At 49.8% G+C, this 15248-nt stretch overlaps 1 protein-coding gene across 1 annotated transcript; it reads right to left on the reverse strand.

The window, feature by feature from the left end:
* Positions 1-10854: 10854 nt before the first annotated feature.
* On the reverse strand, positions 10855-15235 carry LOC149919440 (uncharacterized). Its single transcript, XM_090136710.1, has one exon. It carries the CDS (start codon positions 15146-15148, stop codon positions 13697-13699), a length of 1452 nt encoding a protein of 483 aa, XP_089992836.1. The 5' UTR covers positions 15149-15235; the 3' UTR covers positions 10855-13696.
* Between the last annotated feature and the right edge of the window lie 13 nt (positions 15236-15248).

A 15248-nucleotide genomic window follows, 5' to 3' on the forward strand; every position in this document is an offset into this window, starting at 1 on the left:
CAATTACCTCTTGCTCAGAGTGCCTTATGTTTTCTATTCAAGTTTTCTATTCAAGTTTGTGATATATACATTTTAAGATTGTTATAGAACATAGAACAAGAATAGGGTATATTTTTACATTTTACGCATAGGGAGGGGGGAAATGTAGGTAGTTAGGGTCTGGTGACCGGAAGATATCGCACTGTACGGAAAGGCAGGGCCCCTCTCCTGATAGCCAATAGCATTTAGTGACGTTGTAAACCCAGGTTATATAAGGCCATGTTTTCCGCCAATAAACGCTATTTGCCATCCACCATATTGGTGTCAGTGAGCTGATGGACCAAGCGACCTGGGGTTGGTTGCCATGCCGTTCCCGAACAATGCAATGGGTGAGAAAGGAAAAGTGCACTTTGAAGTAGGGGACGCCCTGCTGACACTGCCTATCACATCCACCATCAGTGTGTTTCTTCTCCTCCTTTCAGTGGTTTGCCATCTCTTTGGTGTCAATAAGTAATAATACATTAGCTTAGAAAGTTTCTATTTCCCAAGTATGGAATTGTCTAAAATAAGTGCCTGTGTGAGTGTGTCTATATCGACTCAAAAAACTGTGACCTTCTATGTAACTCTTCTGATTACTGTGTTATCAATCGAGGCTTTGATTGAGTTATGATGTTATTAATATAATGAGTGCTATTATTTGACAGTGTGGTAATAGTTTGCTAATAAACTAAAAAGGGGGAGTGTGGGTATGACCCCTCAGGAAAGAATTGCTAAAGCAGGTTATGTTCTTAATTCTCTAAATCGGTGGATAACAGAGCACCCTCAGTTTACAGGCACTTTAGTCAAAATGCTTTAACTCCTGTCAAGGAAAGAGCACAGGTTATGGTAAAAAAATGTGAATTCTAATCAATGAGAAGGACATTATTGGTTGATAACGTGGGGCCGAGGCTATGTGTCTTAATAGGAACAGGTCTGAGATGGGTACCAGCACGATGGGTGCCGCCAGCCATCTCAGCACCGGCCAGCCATCTCAGCACCGGCCGTAAGCTGATCACTGCACTTCCAGCAGCTGTTTGAACACTCACCATCAAGTCACACCTTGTTTGTCAAGCTGCCTCATTAAGAAATCATAAGAACTAGAATCAATGGGAATTGGTTAAGGTGGACTATTGTTTGTATTCTGAAGAGCCCATCGTTTGTTCAGCGTGTTAATTTTAGTTTAGCTACTTTTAGAATTGTTATTAATAGAAAAGGGGGAGATGTGGGATAAAGATGACCATTGTATTGCTAATGAGTGGCAAAGCTCAACAGTAACTTGAGCCGGACATAAACACCCGCAAGGCGCCTAGCTCTTACGTGTAACCAGCCTTGGCTGCGCGGGAAAAGTCGTGTTGTGCGGGTATAAAAGGCTCTGAGCACCTACAATAGAAGTCCTTTGTTCTGCACCAGCGGAGGAGTGCACACCTCTTTTGCCACACCCGCAAGGGAGCTTGATGCCCTCTTGCAACAGAGCAGATCCTCCTAGAAACTGTGTTAAAGCACATACGAGATAAAGAGGTGATTAGAGACAGCCAGCATGGCTTCAACCAAGGTCAAATCGTGCCTGACCACTCTGGTGGCCTTCTATGATGGAGTGATGGTGTGGGAATTGAATGTTGTTTTTGCATCTGAACAAAATAAGAATTTTGTTAATTTCATGGCCTCTGCTACTACTTGGGTCCTTTATTAGAACTAACAGTTCTTTTCAGGGGCCATTCTACTTTATTGGGGTTCTCTGATAAGTTTTCATTGCTAATGCCCTAGATATATCTTCCCCAACAACACATACTCAGTATATAAGTAAAGTAATATGGTATATATATCCGTGGAGATTAGGTAAATGGAGTAAATTATAAGCATGAAGACTGAAGCTTCTGTCTGTCCAGCTATCTGAAAAACTTCTGGGCCTTCAGTTAAGGCCAAGCTAGGTGTAATAAATATCTTTAGAAATCAGAAACCCCTTGATGTTGGAAAACTTCTAGCTTTTGGTGCTGGATAGACAGGACCTGAGTAATAGAGAATTAAAGGAGGAGAAGTTAAATCATTAAAAACATATAAGTTATTAACAACTTATGTATAGTCAGCATTGAAAAAATGTATGTCACACACACTGCAAGAGTATCCTGCACAAATTAAAAGGACAGTTAATTCGTTACATGCCTCAGGGAGTACTTGAAGAAGATACTGAGGCAGATCGGGCACCTCTCTTCCGTACTCTCTGCTTAACAAAGAAACTGAACTGAAGAAAATCACCATATCAGTATGAACAAGAAGAGTGTTAAGACATTTTGGAGACGATAGGACTGACACAAGATAACAAACAAATTAACAAGTAATTAACAAATGTAAACCTTCTGATAAGATTATGAACCTGAAGTACCGAGCCAGTGGGGAGGGGGAGAGGAGGGAGGCAAAGGGGGGAAAACGGCCTAAAAAGGCCTAAAAACTGTCCCGTTGTGTCCATAAGCGTGCTCTCCTGCTTGAGGGATGCCTGCCTTTGCAATCACGAATAAAATCTGCTTTTATCAGAGATACCGTCCTGACAAAAATTATTTGGATATTTCCAACAATGGCTTCAGTGTACAGGGGAAGGGTGATGGATGTCATCTATCCTTTTCTGATCGCCGAAGTCGCCTGACTCGGAGCCGTCCCGGACCGATCAGCAGCGACTGACCGCGTGGTCAAGGGGGATCTCGGGCGATTCCTTCAAGCAGGGAGCCCCCGGGTAAAGGAGAAGCCCGGCAGCTCTCACGGGAGCAGCTGACGCAGCCGCTGACGCAGCGTGTGGGCGTTCCCCGCCTACGGCGGGAGATTTAAACGGGCACAAGGAGGGCAGCGACTAGTCGCTGCCCACCAGAGACGGTCAGGAGGAAGCAGGGCTCGCGCACCTCTTGACTTCCTGTTTCAGCTCTGGTAAGTATTCTGCTTCGACATGGGTGCTCCCCGGCAAAAGACTGCTGCCAGAAATACTGAGGAGGCCCAGGCAAGGGTCCCGATCTCTCAGAAACGGGAGGCAGCAACCAAGAAGACTGCAGAGACCCAGACTGAGGTCCTGCACATGCCTTATAGGAAGGCTGCTGCCAAAATGTCTGAGGAAACTCAGACTGAGCCCCCAACCCGAGATGCTGGTGTGCAGGTCTCTGGTTGTACTGAGTGCCAGAGCCTGGCCCTTGCAGTGCTGGGTGAGGGAGGCAGTGATTGTGTTCGCTGCGACCAGGTGAACTACTTGCTCAGCCTCGTAGTTGACCTGAAGGAGGAAGTGGAGAGGCTGAGGACTATAAAAGAGTGTGAGAGGGAGATTGACTGGTGGTGTCAGTCCCTCTCAGCCTCAAGTTCTCAGCACACAGCCGAGGCTCCTAATGGAGCATGTCAGCCCCTGTCACCTCACAAACAGGTGGTAAAGGGGAACCAGACAGCTGGCAGCACTGCAGCGAGCCCCCTGTCCTCTCTTCCCCCCAGCAGCAATTTGAGAAGGGAGGAGGAGTGGAAACGGGTGCCTGCTCGGCGGAAGGGGCATCCCCCATCCCGACCATCCCCGGCTCCACAGGTGCCTCTGCGAAACCGGTTTGAGGCCCTGGAACTTGAGGGGGAGACTAGCGAGAGTGTGGAGACAGATTCACCCACGAGGTTGCCTCAGATGAAGCGGTCACCCCAAAGCCTCAAGACTGCTTCTACACGTAAGGACAGAAGGGTGATTGTTGTAGGTGACTCCCTTCTGCAAGGAACAGAAGGCCCTATATGCCGGCCCGACCCCACCCGCAGAGAAGTGTGCTGCCTTCCTGGGGCACGGGTCAGGGACATTTCAAAGAAAATTTCTAGGTTGATTCAGCCTTCAGACTACTACCCACTTTTAATAATTCAGGCTGGCAGCGAGGAAGTTGGCAAGGAAAGCCTGAGGTCCATCAAGAAAGACTTCAGGGGAATGGGGCGAATACTAGAAGGAGCTGGGGTGCAGGTGATCTTTTCTTCTACGCCCGTGGTGTCGGGAAAAGGTACAGGGTGGATCCGAAAAACCCAACTCTTAAATAGATGGCTTAAGAGCTGGTGCAGACACAAGAATTTCGGCTTTTTTGACCATGGGGCAATCTACACTGCACCTGGCATGATGGCTGCTGATGCAAGCAGCCTGTCCCTGAGGGGTAAGAGGGTATTAGCTGAAGAATTAGCGGGACTCATTGACAGGTCTTTAAACTAGGAATGAAGGGGGAAGGGGGCAAAATAAAGGCTACTGGGGTTGAACGGTTCATTCGAGGGATTGTACCAAACTCTGTGGGCAATGATGGCAGAGTGCAAAAGGAGGGAGTAGGGCAGGGGGATGCTGGGGATGCTGCTGTTCTAGCGGATCCTGGATCGCTTATGAAGGTGGTGAGACGGACAGCCCGGCTGAAGTGCCTTTATACTAATGCACGAAGCCTGAGTAACAAGAAGGAGGAACTGGAAACTGTGATGCATTCTGAAAGTTATGACATTGTTGCTATCACAGAAACATGGTGGGATGACTCCCACAATTGGGATACTGCCATCGACGGCTATAGACTCTTTAGGAGAGATAGGAGAGGTAGGAAGGGTGGGGGAGTTGCTCTCTATGTCAGAGATTGGATAAACTGTGAGGAGCTCCCCATGAGAAACAGTCAAGAACAGGTTGAGAGCCTGTGGGTTAGGATTAGAGATGGGACTAATAAAGGTCAGCTGGTATTAGGGGTATACTACAGGCCACCTGACCAAGGGGAGGATGCTGATGAGGCTTTCTTGCTCCAGATGCGTGAGGCGTCTGCCTCACGGGCTCTTGTCCTGGTGGGGGACTTCAACCATCCGGACATTTGTTGGAAAAACCACACGGCGAGCTACAAGAGCTCCAGAAGGCTCTTGGAATCCATTGATGATAGCTTTCTGGTTCAGGTATTGGACAGACCGACCAGAGGTCAAGCGTTGCTGGACCTGCTGCTCACCAACGCTGAGGAGATCATCAAAGGCGTCAAGGTTGGAGGATGCCTAGGCTCCAGCGATCATGCCCTGGTTGAGTTTGTGATCTCAAGCGATGTGGGCCTGGTAAAGAGCAGGACCAGGACGCTGAACTTTAGAAGAGCAGACTTCAAGCTACTCAATGGAATGCTGGCCAAGATCCCCTGGCGCGCTGCCCTCAAAGATAAGGACGTTGAGGAGAGCTGGCTGCTCTTCAAGGATGCCCTCCTGGCAGCACAAGAGGTCTCCATTCCCCTGATTAAGAAAGTGGGCAGGAGAGGTAGAAAACCGGCATGGCTCAGCAAGGACCTGCTAAGAGAACTGAGGGTGAAGAAAGGGGTGTACAAGCTCTGGAAACAAGGCTGTGTCACCTGGGAAGAATACAGGGATGCCGTCCGGACTTGCAGACGTGGGATCAGGAAAGCCAAGGCGCAGGCAGAACTGAACTTGGCCAGGGACGTGAAAAACAATAAGAAAACCTTCTACAGGTACATTGGCCAGAAGAGACAGGCCAAAACGGGCGTACCTACTTTGGTAAATTTAAAAGGAGAAATGGCTTCAACAGATGAAGAGAAAGCTGAGGTGCTGAATGAGTTCTTCACCTCGGTCTTCACTGGTGGCCAGGATTCTAGTCTTTTTCACGTCCCTAAGTCTTGCACCCCCATACCTCTATGTGGGGACCAAGGAGGTAAATCCCTCCCCACTGTAAGGGTTGAGCAAGTCCGAGAGTGCCTCCTTAGACTGAATGAGTATAAGTCTATGGGGCTGGATGGCGTGCATCCCAGGGTCCTGAAGGAGCTGGCTGAGGTGGTTGCTGAGCCGCTCTCCATCATATTTGAGAAGTCGTGGCTGTCAGGTGAGGTCCCGGACGATTGGAGGAAGGGTCACGTCACTCCCATTTACAAGAAGGGGAGCAGGGAGGACCCGGGTAACTACAGGCCGGTGAGTCTCACCTCCGTGCCTGGGAAGATTATGGAACAGATCCTCCTGGACAATATGCTTGATCACATAAAGAACGAGCACGTGATCCTAGATAGCCAGCATGGCTTCACCAGGGGAAGGTCATGCTTAACTAATCTTGTGGCCTTCTATGATGGAGTGACGGCATTGGTGGACGAAGGGAAGGCAACTGATGTCATTTACCTGGACCTGAGCAAGGCCTTTGACATGGTCCCCCATCACATCCTCATCTCCAAACTGGAGGGAAGTGGATTTGACGGGTGGACAACTAGATGGATAAGCAATTGGTTGAAAGGCCGCAGACAGAGGGTGGTGGTCAATGGCTCTATGTCCAGGTGGAGGCCGGTAACGAGCGGTGTCCCTCAAGGGTCTGTCTTGGGACCGGTGCTCTTTAACATCTTTATTAATGACATCGATGAGGGAATGGAGTGCACCCTCAGCAAGTTTGCTGATGACACCAAGCTGAGTGGTGCAGTCGATACGGTGGAGGGAATGGAGGCCATTCAGAGGGACCTTGACAGGCTGGAAAGCTGGGCTCGGGTGAACCTAATGAGGTTCAATAAGGCAAAGTGCAAGGTTTTGCACTTGGGCCGGAAGAACCCCAGGCACCTGTACAGGCTGGGGGGAGTTGTCCTTGAGAGCAGCTCGGCAGAGAAAGACCTAGGGGTCCTGATAGATGAGAAACTTAACATGAGCCAGCAGTGCGCTCTGGCAGCCCGGAAAGCAAATGGGATCCTGGGCTCCATCAGGAGAGGGGTGGTCAGCAGGGATAGGGAGGTGATTGTCCCTCTCTACTCTGCTCTTGTGAGGCCCCATCTGGAGTACTGTGTTCAGGTGTGGAGCCCTCAGTACAAAAAAGACATGGAGATTTTGGAAAGGGTCCAGAGGAGGGCCACGAAGATGATCAGGGGGCTGGAGCACCTCCCCTATGAGGACAGGCTGAGGGAGTTGGGTTTGTTCAGCCTGGAGAAGAGAAGGTTGCGGGGCGACCTCATTGCAGCCTTTCAATATCTGAAGGGAACTTACTCCCAGGAGGGGAGTAAACTCTTCATAAGGGCTGATAATAGCAGGACACGGGGAAATGGTTTTAAGTTAAAAGAGGGAAGATTTAGGTTGGATGTTAGGGGGAAGTTTTTTACTAGGAGGGTGGTTAGGTCCTGGAACAGGCTGCCCAGGGATGTTGTGGATGCCCCGTCCTTGGAGGTGTTCAAGACCAGGTTGGACGAGGCTCTGGGCAACCTGATCTAGTAAAGGTGTATGTTTGGTGGCCCTGCTAGGCAGGGGGGTTGGAACTACATGATCCTTGAGGTCCCCTCCAACCCAGGTCATTCTGTGATTCTGTGATTCTGTGATCTATCTGGACTTCTGCAAGGCCTTTGACATGGTCCCTCACCACATCCTTCTCTTTAAATTGGACAAGTGTGGATTTGAAGGATGGACTGGCAGGGTGCAGCCAAAGGGTTGTGATCAATGGTTCTGTGTCAGGGTGGAGGCAGGTCACAAGCAGTGTCCCTCAGGGGTCGGTCTTGGGACCAGTGCTCTTTAACATCTTTATCAGTGACACAGGCAATGGCATCGAGTGCATCCTCAGCAAGTTTGTAGATGACACCAAGCTGAGCAGTGCAGTTAATACATAGGAGGGAAGGAAGGCATCCAGAAGGACTTGGACAGGCTGGAGAAATGAACCCAAGCGCAGGGTGCTGCAATTGAGCCAGGGTAATACCAGGTGTTTAAACAGAATGCACAAAGAACCCCTTGAGAGCAGCTCTGCAGAGAAGGACTTGAAGGAGTGGGAACGAATGTTTACATGGGTTAATAGTGACAGGACAAGGGGGAATGGTTTTAAACTAAGACTTCAACTATCCAGATATCTCTTGTAAAGACCACATGACGAGCTGAAAGAGGTCTAGGAGGCTCCTGGAATGTGTTGACGATAACTTTCTGGTCCAGGTGTTGGACAGACCGACCAGAGATGAAGCATTGCTGGACCTGCTGCTCATCAGTGCAGAGGAAATAATTAATGGTGTTAAGGTTGGACGCAGCCAGGGCTGCAGTGATCACGCCCTGGTCAAGTTCGTGATCTCAAGGGAGCTAGGCTTGGCAAAGAGTGGTGTCAGGACCCTGAACTCTGGGGGAGTGAACTTTAAGCTGTTCAATGGACAAGATCCTCTGGGACACTGTCTTTAAAAACAAAGATGTTGAGGAGAGCTGGTTACTCTTCAAGGATGCCTTCCTCAGAGCACAAGAACTCTCCATCCCTCCAAATAAGAAAGCAGGCAGAGTAGGCAGGAAGCCAGTGTGGCGCGGTAAGGACCTGCTGAGAGTGCTGAGGGTGAAGAAAGGTGCATACAAGCTCTGGGAACAAGGGCGTGCCACCTGGGAAGACTACAGGAATGCCATCCAGACTCGCAGACATGGGATCAGGAAAGCCAAGGCACAGGCAGACCTGAACTTGTCGAGGGACGTGAAAAACAATAGGAAGACTTTCTACAGGTACACTGGCCAAGAGACAGGCCAAAGCAAGTGTACCTCCTTTGGCAGGTGTAAAAGGAGAATTGGCTTCAACAGACAAAGAGAAAACAGAGGTACCGAATGAGTTCTTTGCCTCAGTCTTCACTGGCGGCCAGGACTCCAGTACTTCTCCCGCCCCTGAGCCCTGCATCCCTACACCTCTGGGTGGGGACTGGGGTGGTAAACCCCCTCCTGCTGTGAGGACAGAGCAGGTCTGAGACCACCTCATGAGACTGAATGTGTACAAGTCTATGAGGCTGGATGGCATGCATTACAGGGTTCTGAAGGAGCTGGCTGAGGCAGTTGCTGAGCCACTCTCCATCATATTTGAAAAGTTGTGGCTGTCAGGAGAGGTACCAGATGACTGGAGGAAGGGTCACATCATTCCCATTCACAAGACAGGGAGCAAAGATGACCCCGCGAACTACAAGCCAGTGAATCTCACCTCTGTGCCTGGGAAGATCATGGAACAGATCATCCTGGATGACATGCTTGATCACATGAGGAAAGGGAGTGTGATCTGTGACAGCCAGCACGGCTTCACCAGAGGAAGGTCATGCTTGACCAATCTGGTGGCCTTTTATAATGGAGTGACAGCATCGGTGGACAAGGGAAAGGCAACTGATGTCATTTACCTGGACTTGAGCAAGACCTTTGACACAGTCCCCCACCACATCCTTATCTCCAAACTGGAGGGATGTGGATTCGATGGGTGGACCACTCGATGGATAAGAAACTGGTTGAAAGACTGCAGACAGAGGGTGGTCATCAATGGCTCCATGTCCAGGTGGAGACCGGTAATGAGCAGCATCCTCTAGGGGTCTGTCTTGGGACCAGTGCTCTTTAACATCTTTATCAATGACATCGATGACGGAATCGAGTGCACCCTCAGCAAGTTTGCTGATGACACCAAGCTGAGTGGTGCAGTTGACACAGTAGAAGGAAGGGATGCCATTCAGAGGGACCTCAACAGAATTGAAAGGTGGGCCTGGGTGAATGTAATGAGGTTCAACACAGCAAAGTGCAGAGTTTTGCACTTGGGCCGGACAAATCCCAGGCATCCATACAGACTGGAAGGAGCGGTCCTTGAGAGCAGCCTTGCAAAGAAGGACCTGGGGGTCTTGATAGATTAAAATCTTAATGAGCCAGCAGTGTGCCCTTGTGGCTCGGAAGGCAAATGGTATCCTGGGCTCCATCAGAAGAGGGGTGGCCAGCAGGGACAGGGAGGTGATTGTCCCCCTCTACTCTGCTCTTGTGAGGCCCCATCTGGAGTACTGCGTCCAAGTGTGGAGCCCCCAGTACAAAAAAGACAGGGAGCTGTTGGAGAGGGTCCAGAGGAGGGCCACAAAGATGATCAGGGGACTGGAGCACCTCCCCTGTGAGGACAGGCTGAGGGAGCTGGGCTTGTTCAGCCTGGAGAAAAGGCGGCTGTGGGGTGACCTCTTGCAGACTTTCAATACCTAAAGGGAGCCTACAAACAGGAGAGAAATTAATTCTTTGAAAGGATAGATAACTGCAAGACAAGGGGAAATGGTTTTAAGTTGAGGGAGGGAAGATTTAGGTTGGATGTCAGGGGGAAATCCTTTACCAAGAGAGTGGTGAGGTACTGGAACAGGCTGCCCAGAGAGGTTGTTGTGGATGCCCCGTCCCTGGAGGTGTTCAAGGCCAGATTGGATGGGGCCCTGGACAGCCTAGTCTAGTATTAAATGGGGAGGTTGGTGGCCCTGCCTGAGGCAGGGGGGTTGGAGATTCATGATCTTTGAGGTTCCTTTCAACCCTGGCGATTCTGTGATGGGTTGATGGTTGGACTAGATGATCTTAGTGGTCTTTTCCAGACTTAAAGCTTCTATGACAGCTCATCTAAACTAACCAAAAGGATATTGAATAGTACGTGATCACAGAATATCCCAAGTTGGAAGTGACCCATAACAATCATCCAGTCCAACTCTTGGCTCCACGCAGCACCACCCAAAAATCAGACCAAAAATAATGGAAAATAATTCCATGCAGTGTCTTTTTGTCTGCTTTCTTGGGGTTAGGAGTCAGAAAAAAAAAAACAAAAAAAAACCAACAGATCAAGAGGCAAGGCAGAGCATTCACAACAGAGCAGAGTTAATGACCCACATTGTACTTTGGCTTCTACCTTTACCTGCAGAACCTGCAAAACGAGACATGGACGTCTCATTGGTGAATAGTACCATGGGAGGATCAGCGGTTTCAGCAGCAGAGTCCCCCAGTGCCCAGATGCTTTGCTCCCACATATCACCTGAAGAAGTATAAAACTGTGGGAAGCTCACTGGAGGAGGCAGCCACTGCTCCGGAACTGGCTGGGCATCAGCTCCTGATAACTAGCTTAGCAATTGCATTATAGTTATCATCGCTGTATATAGCTACATCTATCTATTGTATTTTTTTTTTTTTCTTCCTTTTCTCCCTTAATAACAAATAGCTTTTATCCCAACCTTTAAGTTGGGCCAGAGAGTTTTCTGGCCATGGCTGTATTGCGATATAGCTCTTAGCAGCTACCACTGGTACCTCATATGTTCTTCGCTCACACAAAACCAGGATTGCTTCATTCCAGGTCAGTCCTCTTTCTTCGTCAATTACCTTCAATCTCACCCTGATGCAGCTAACAGCTGAAGGACTGTGGATAGTAGGAAATAAGAGTTAATCAATGTAGCTCCATGCCTTTAAGAAACTTCTGAGCTGGTCCATCTGTCATGTGGCTTCCTTTATCTGAAAAAATTATGAATAGAGTCAAATCTGTTCAATATTTCATGTGGACATTAAACAGTGGTATTGGCAGTAGCCTCACAGACTGCCTCTGCCTCTCTACCTGTCTTGTTCTGTCAATGGCAACAAACAAGTGCAAGGCTCTAAACCTGCATCAAGGCAATCCCATGTGCAAATACATGCTTGGCAGAGAACTGAAGAGTAGAAGATGGTTCACAAATATGCAGAGGCTACTAAAAGAATGAGGATTACAACAAGCTGGGATTAGAACAATGTGGAGGTGGAGGACAAAGAAAAGTTTTGAGAATAACTTGAGGACATTTGGTAAGTAAATGGTAAGATGTCCACAAAGCAAGTTAGAATTGGATCAGGGGCTGCCCCTCTTGCAGGGTCAAGATTTTACAGCAAGGAAGACTACGAGCCTTCACAAGAAAGACTGTGATTCTTCATCCCACAGCCACCAGGAGGAGACCCCCACAACTCACTATGCATGCGCGAGGGGGAGGGACTGCATGCTATGGGTTCTCAGAAATGTAATGAATATGTATCCAAATTCCGGGAAACAGAATGGCTTGAGAGGAGCCCTGAGAAGGATTTGAGGGTGTCAGTTTATGGAAGATTTGACATGAGCTGGCCATATGCACTTGCAGCACAGAAAACTAACTGTATCCTGGGTTGCATCAAGAGAAGTGTGACCAGTAGGCTGAGGGAGGTGATTCTACCCTTCTACTCTGTTCTCACGAGACCCAATCTGATGTGCTGCATACAGTTCTGGGGCCCTCAACATAAGGACACTGAGTTGTTGGAGCAGGTCCAGAGGAGATCCATTGTCAGAGGGCTGGAGCACCTCCCCTATAAGGACAGGCTGAGTGAGCTGAGGCTCTTCAGCCTGGAGAAGGATTTGGGCTTACAGTACTTGAAGGGAGCCTACAGGAAAGCTGGGGAGGGACTCCTTGCAAGGGCGTGTAGCAACAGGAAGAGGGGAAATAACTTTAAACTGGAAGAGGATAGATTTAGACTAGGTATCAGAAAGAAATTCTTTACTGTGACAGTGGCAAGACACTGAAACAGGTTGCCCAGAGAGGTTGTGGATGCCCCCTCCCTGGAAGCATTCAAGGCCAGGCTGGATGGAGCTTTGAGCAACATGGTCTAGAGGGAGGTGTCCCCACCTATAGCAGGGAAGTTGGAACTAGGTGATCCTAAAGGTCCCTTCCAACCCAAACAATTCTATGATTCTGTGAAATTGACATCCTTCAATCTCTTTAAAGGGCCCACATAATCAATTTACCACTGCTTAAATAGTGTCCGTTCTCAGGGATGAAAGGCATAACCCAAAGCAAAGTGCTCACTGCAAGAAATTTCCACCATCAACATAGCCCACATCCCTGGATTTTGCCAGGAATCGTGAATGTAGGAATTTTAAGTCCCATTCTTTTAAGCCTTTCTTGTACCCGAGCCTCCTCATGACCTTTCTGTGCACTGTAGCAGTTTTGGGTGACAGGGTCTCCAGATGCAATTACCTCACAGTCTTTCTTTACTATCTCTGTGTTGTGGTTTAATCGAGCAGATAGCTGTTTGCTCACTATGGGATGAGGGAGAGAACTGGGGAAAAAAATAAAGTAGAACTCCTGGGCTGAGATAAAAACTATTCACTAAAAAAAAAAACAGAAATTAATAGAAACAAATTATATATACATACATACATAAATACACACACAGGTGATACACAAGGTGATTGCTTACCATTTGCTGACTAATGCCCAACCCATCCTTGAGCAGCAGCTGCTCCCCTGGCCAACTCTCCCAGCTCTGTTGTCCAACATGATGCCATACGGTATGGGTTATCCCTTTGGCTGGTGTAGGTCAGCTGTTCTGGTTTTGTCTCCTCCTTACTCGTTGTGATCCCCACCCCCTTCCTTGCTAGCAGGACAGTACCAGAAGCTGAAATGTCCTTGGCTCTGTGCAGCACCACTCAGCAACAGCAAAAACATCTGTGTGCTATCAACACTATATTTCTCCTGAAGCCAAAACACAGCATCACACCACACACCCTGAAGAAAGTCAGCTTTGCCTTGCTGAAACCGGGACACTTCGCTTTCACTTCACTTTTACACTAGCATTTCACTGACTTGCAGACTCCCCTCATATTTTCATTTTTTGAAGCAACAACAAATGTAGCTTTCCCATGGACAGATCTACCCTGAACTGAGACAGGAAATGCCTTCCTAAAATACCTGCCCTCCTTACCCCCCTTCACCAGCATTATCTGCCCATTTATCTTCCCCCATGCACATGTGTGCTCTACTTCTTTTCTCCCTACTACTCCCAATACTGATTTATCCCAGACCCCCCTCATAATCTAATAATGTTGCTTCTAACCCATATCAGCTGAGAATGTATGTCTAACTTTCCACTGCCATTCAGCAGACATTGCACTTCTAGGCAGTCCCTTCTCCCAGATATCAAGTAAGTGTGGTAGAGGTTAATCCCACTGACACCAGGGCTCGGACCCCTAATCTTTAAGGTCCTTCTGTAACGGATATTGTTTTCTCTTTGGGGTAGGAAGAGGAGGCAATGGCTTCATCTGCTTTAGTTTCTCCCAAATCTCTTCTTGTTTCATCCCTTTTTCCTGAAGGATTTTCTTCATTTTGGCAAGCAGAACTCCCGTGGGCTGACTATCTAGCTCTCCTTCATTTACTCCCTGATTTATCAAGTATCTCCAAATTATCCCCCTAGGGATGTACGTCCTCACCCTCGCTGCTTCCTTCTTTGCCTTCTCTTTCCCCTCCGTGCCCACCAGGGTGCCCAGGTTCTCCAGGGTGGCCATGCACTCTCGGAGGGGACGGCCAATCAGCGTGGAGCCCAGACTGATGAAGAACCCCCTGTGTGCCTCGGGAGCACGGCAGGCCAGCACCCCGACATCCCCCTGCTCCACATTCATGCCCAGGACGTCAAAATCGGAGCTCACAGGTTTCTCCTGCTGCTTTAGTGCCCGGAGCACCACATTCCCACACACGTATGCCGCTGCCTCCTGGATATCTCTCCAGGGCGCCCCTTCCATGTTATCCTTGAGGGGCTCATATTCCCCTAGATTTCTAATCACCAGCCTTAAGATTTCTCCTCCCAAGGCCTCATCGGGCGGCAAGGCTCTGATGATGGCCCCCACCTTCGGCCACGGCAGCCCTATGGCCGTGACCACCCGCTTTGCCGCCTCGTGCGTGAAGGGAGTGTGCTGTTCTAAGCTCCAAATGCGGTTTACCCACATGGGCCAGCCCTCCTTGTTTTTCTTCCAGACTCTCTCTTTTTTTGACACGTCCCTATCCCCCGTTCCCGCGCTTCCCTCTCGCTCTGCCAGTTTCGTTTTCCTGGCAGCCACAGCCCCCCCACCTTGCACAGCGGAGTTCTCCTGGATCTCCACATCCCAGATATCCCCGTCCCGCAGCCCCGGCTCCCCGTCTCCCTCGCTCAGAGCCGCCGCTTTCCTCTGATCCAGCCCCTTCCCCAGCAGCCTGCTCAGGGACTGCACCTTCCTTCTCAGCCGGGCGTTCTCTGCGCTCTCAGCCCGGAGCTCCTCCCTGGCCCTCCGCAGCTGCTCGCCCAGCAGCGCGTTGTCACAGCGCAGCGCCAGGATCTCGTTGTGGGCCACCTGCAAGCTGTTCTGCAGGTTCTTCACGCACTGCTCCTTCTCCTCCACCGTAGCCTGGAGGATACTGGCCAGGTCGAAGAGCAGCCACTGCAGGGCCGAGCACTTCTTCTCCCCCTTAGGATGATACGTGGAGACGTAGTTCACCCAGTGCCTCTCGGCGGCTTTCAGGGTGGGGTCCTGGCCGACAGCCTTATAATCCCAGGGATCCCCGCCGTGCTCCAGCATGGCCTGCACCAGCAGCCCCCTCTCCTCCCGCCCCACGGAACCCTCCGGCTCCTCTTTCTCCTTAGACTTCCCCGCCCGCGTCAGCCACGACATCACGCCGCGGCGGCTCGGCGCTGTGCCGGCAGGAGCGGAGCGATCCTCCGACCGAAAGCCCGCGAGGAAGCCGCGCTCACCGAGCGGCAGCGCCGCGCAG

The sequence above is a fragment of the Phasianus colchicus genome, chromosome 1 (assembly GCF_987193195.1).
Source record: "Phasianus colchicus chromosome 1, bPhaCol1.hap1.1, whole genome shotgun sequence".
Classification (NCBI taxonomy): domain Eukaryota; kingdom Metazoa; phylum Chordata; class Aves; order Galliformes; family Phasianidae; genus Phasianus; species Phasianus colchicus.

Coding starts and splice junctions, on each gene's coding strand:
- LOC149919440 (XM_090136710.1), bottom strand. CDS start 15,148: ATGTCGTGGCTGACGCGGGCGGGGAAGTCTAAGGAGAAAGAGGAGCCG.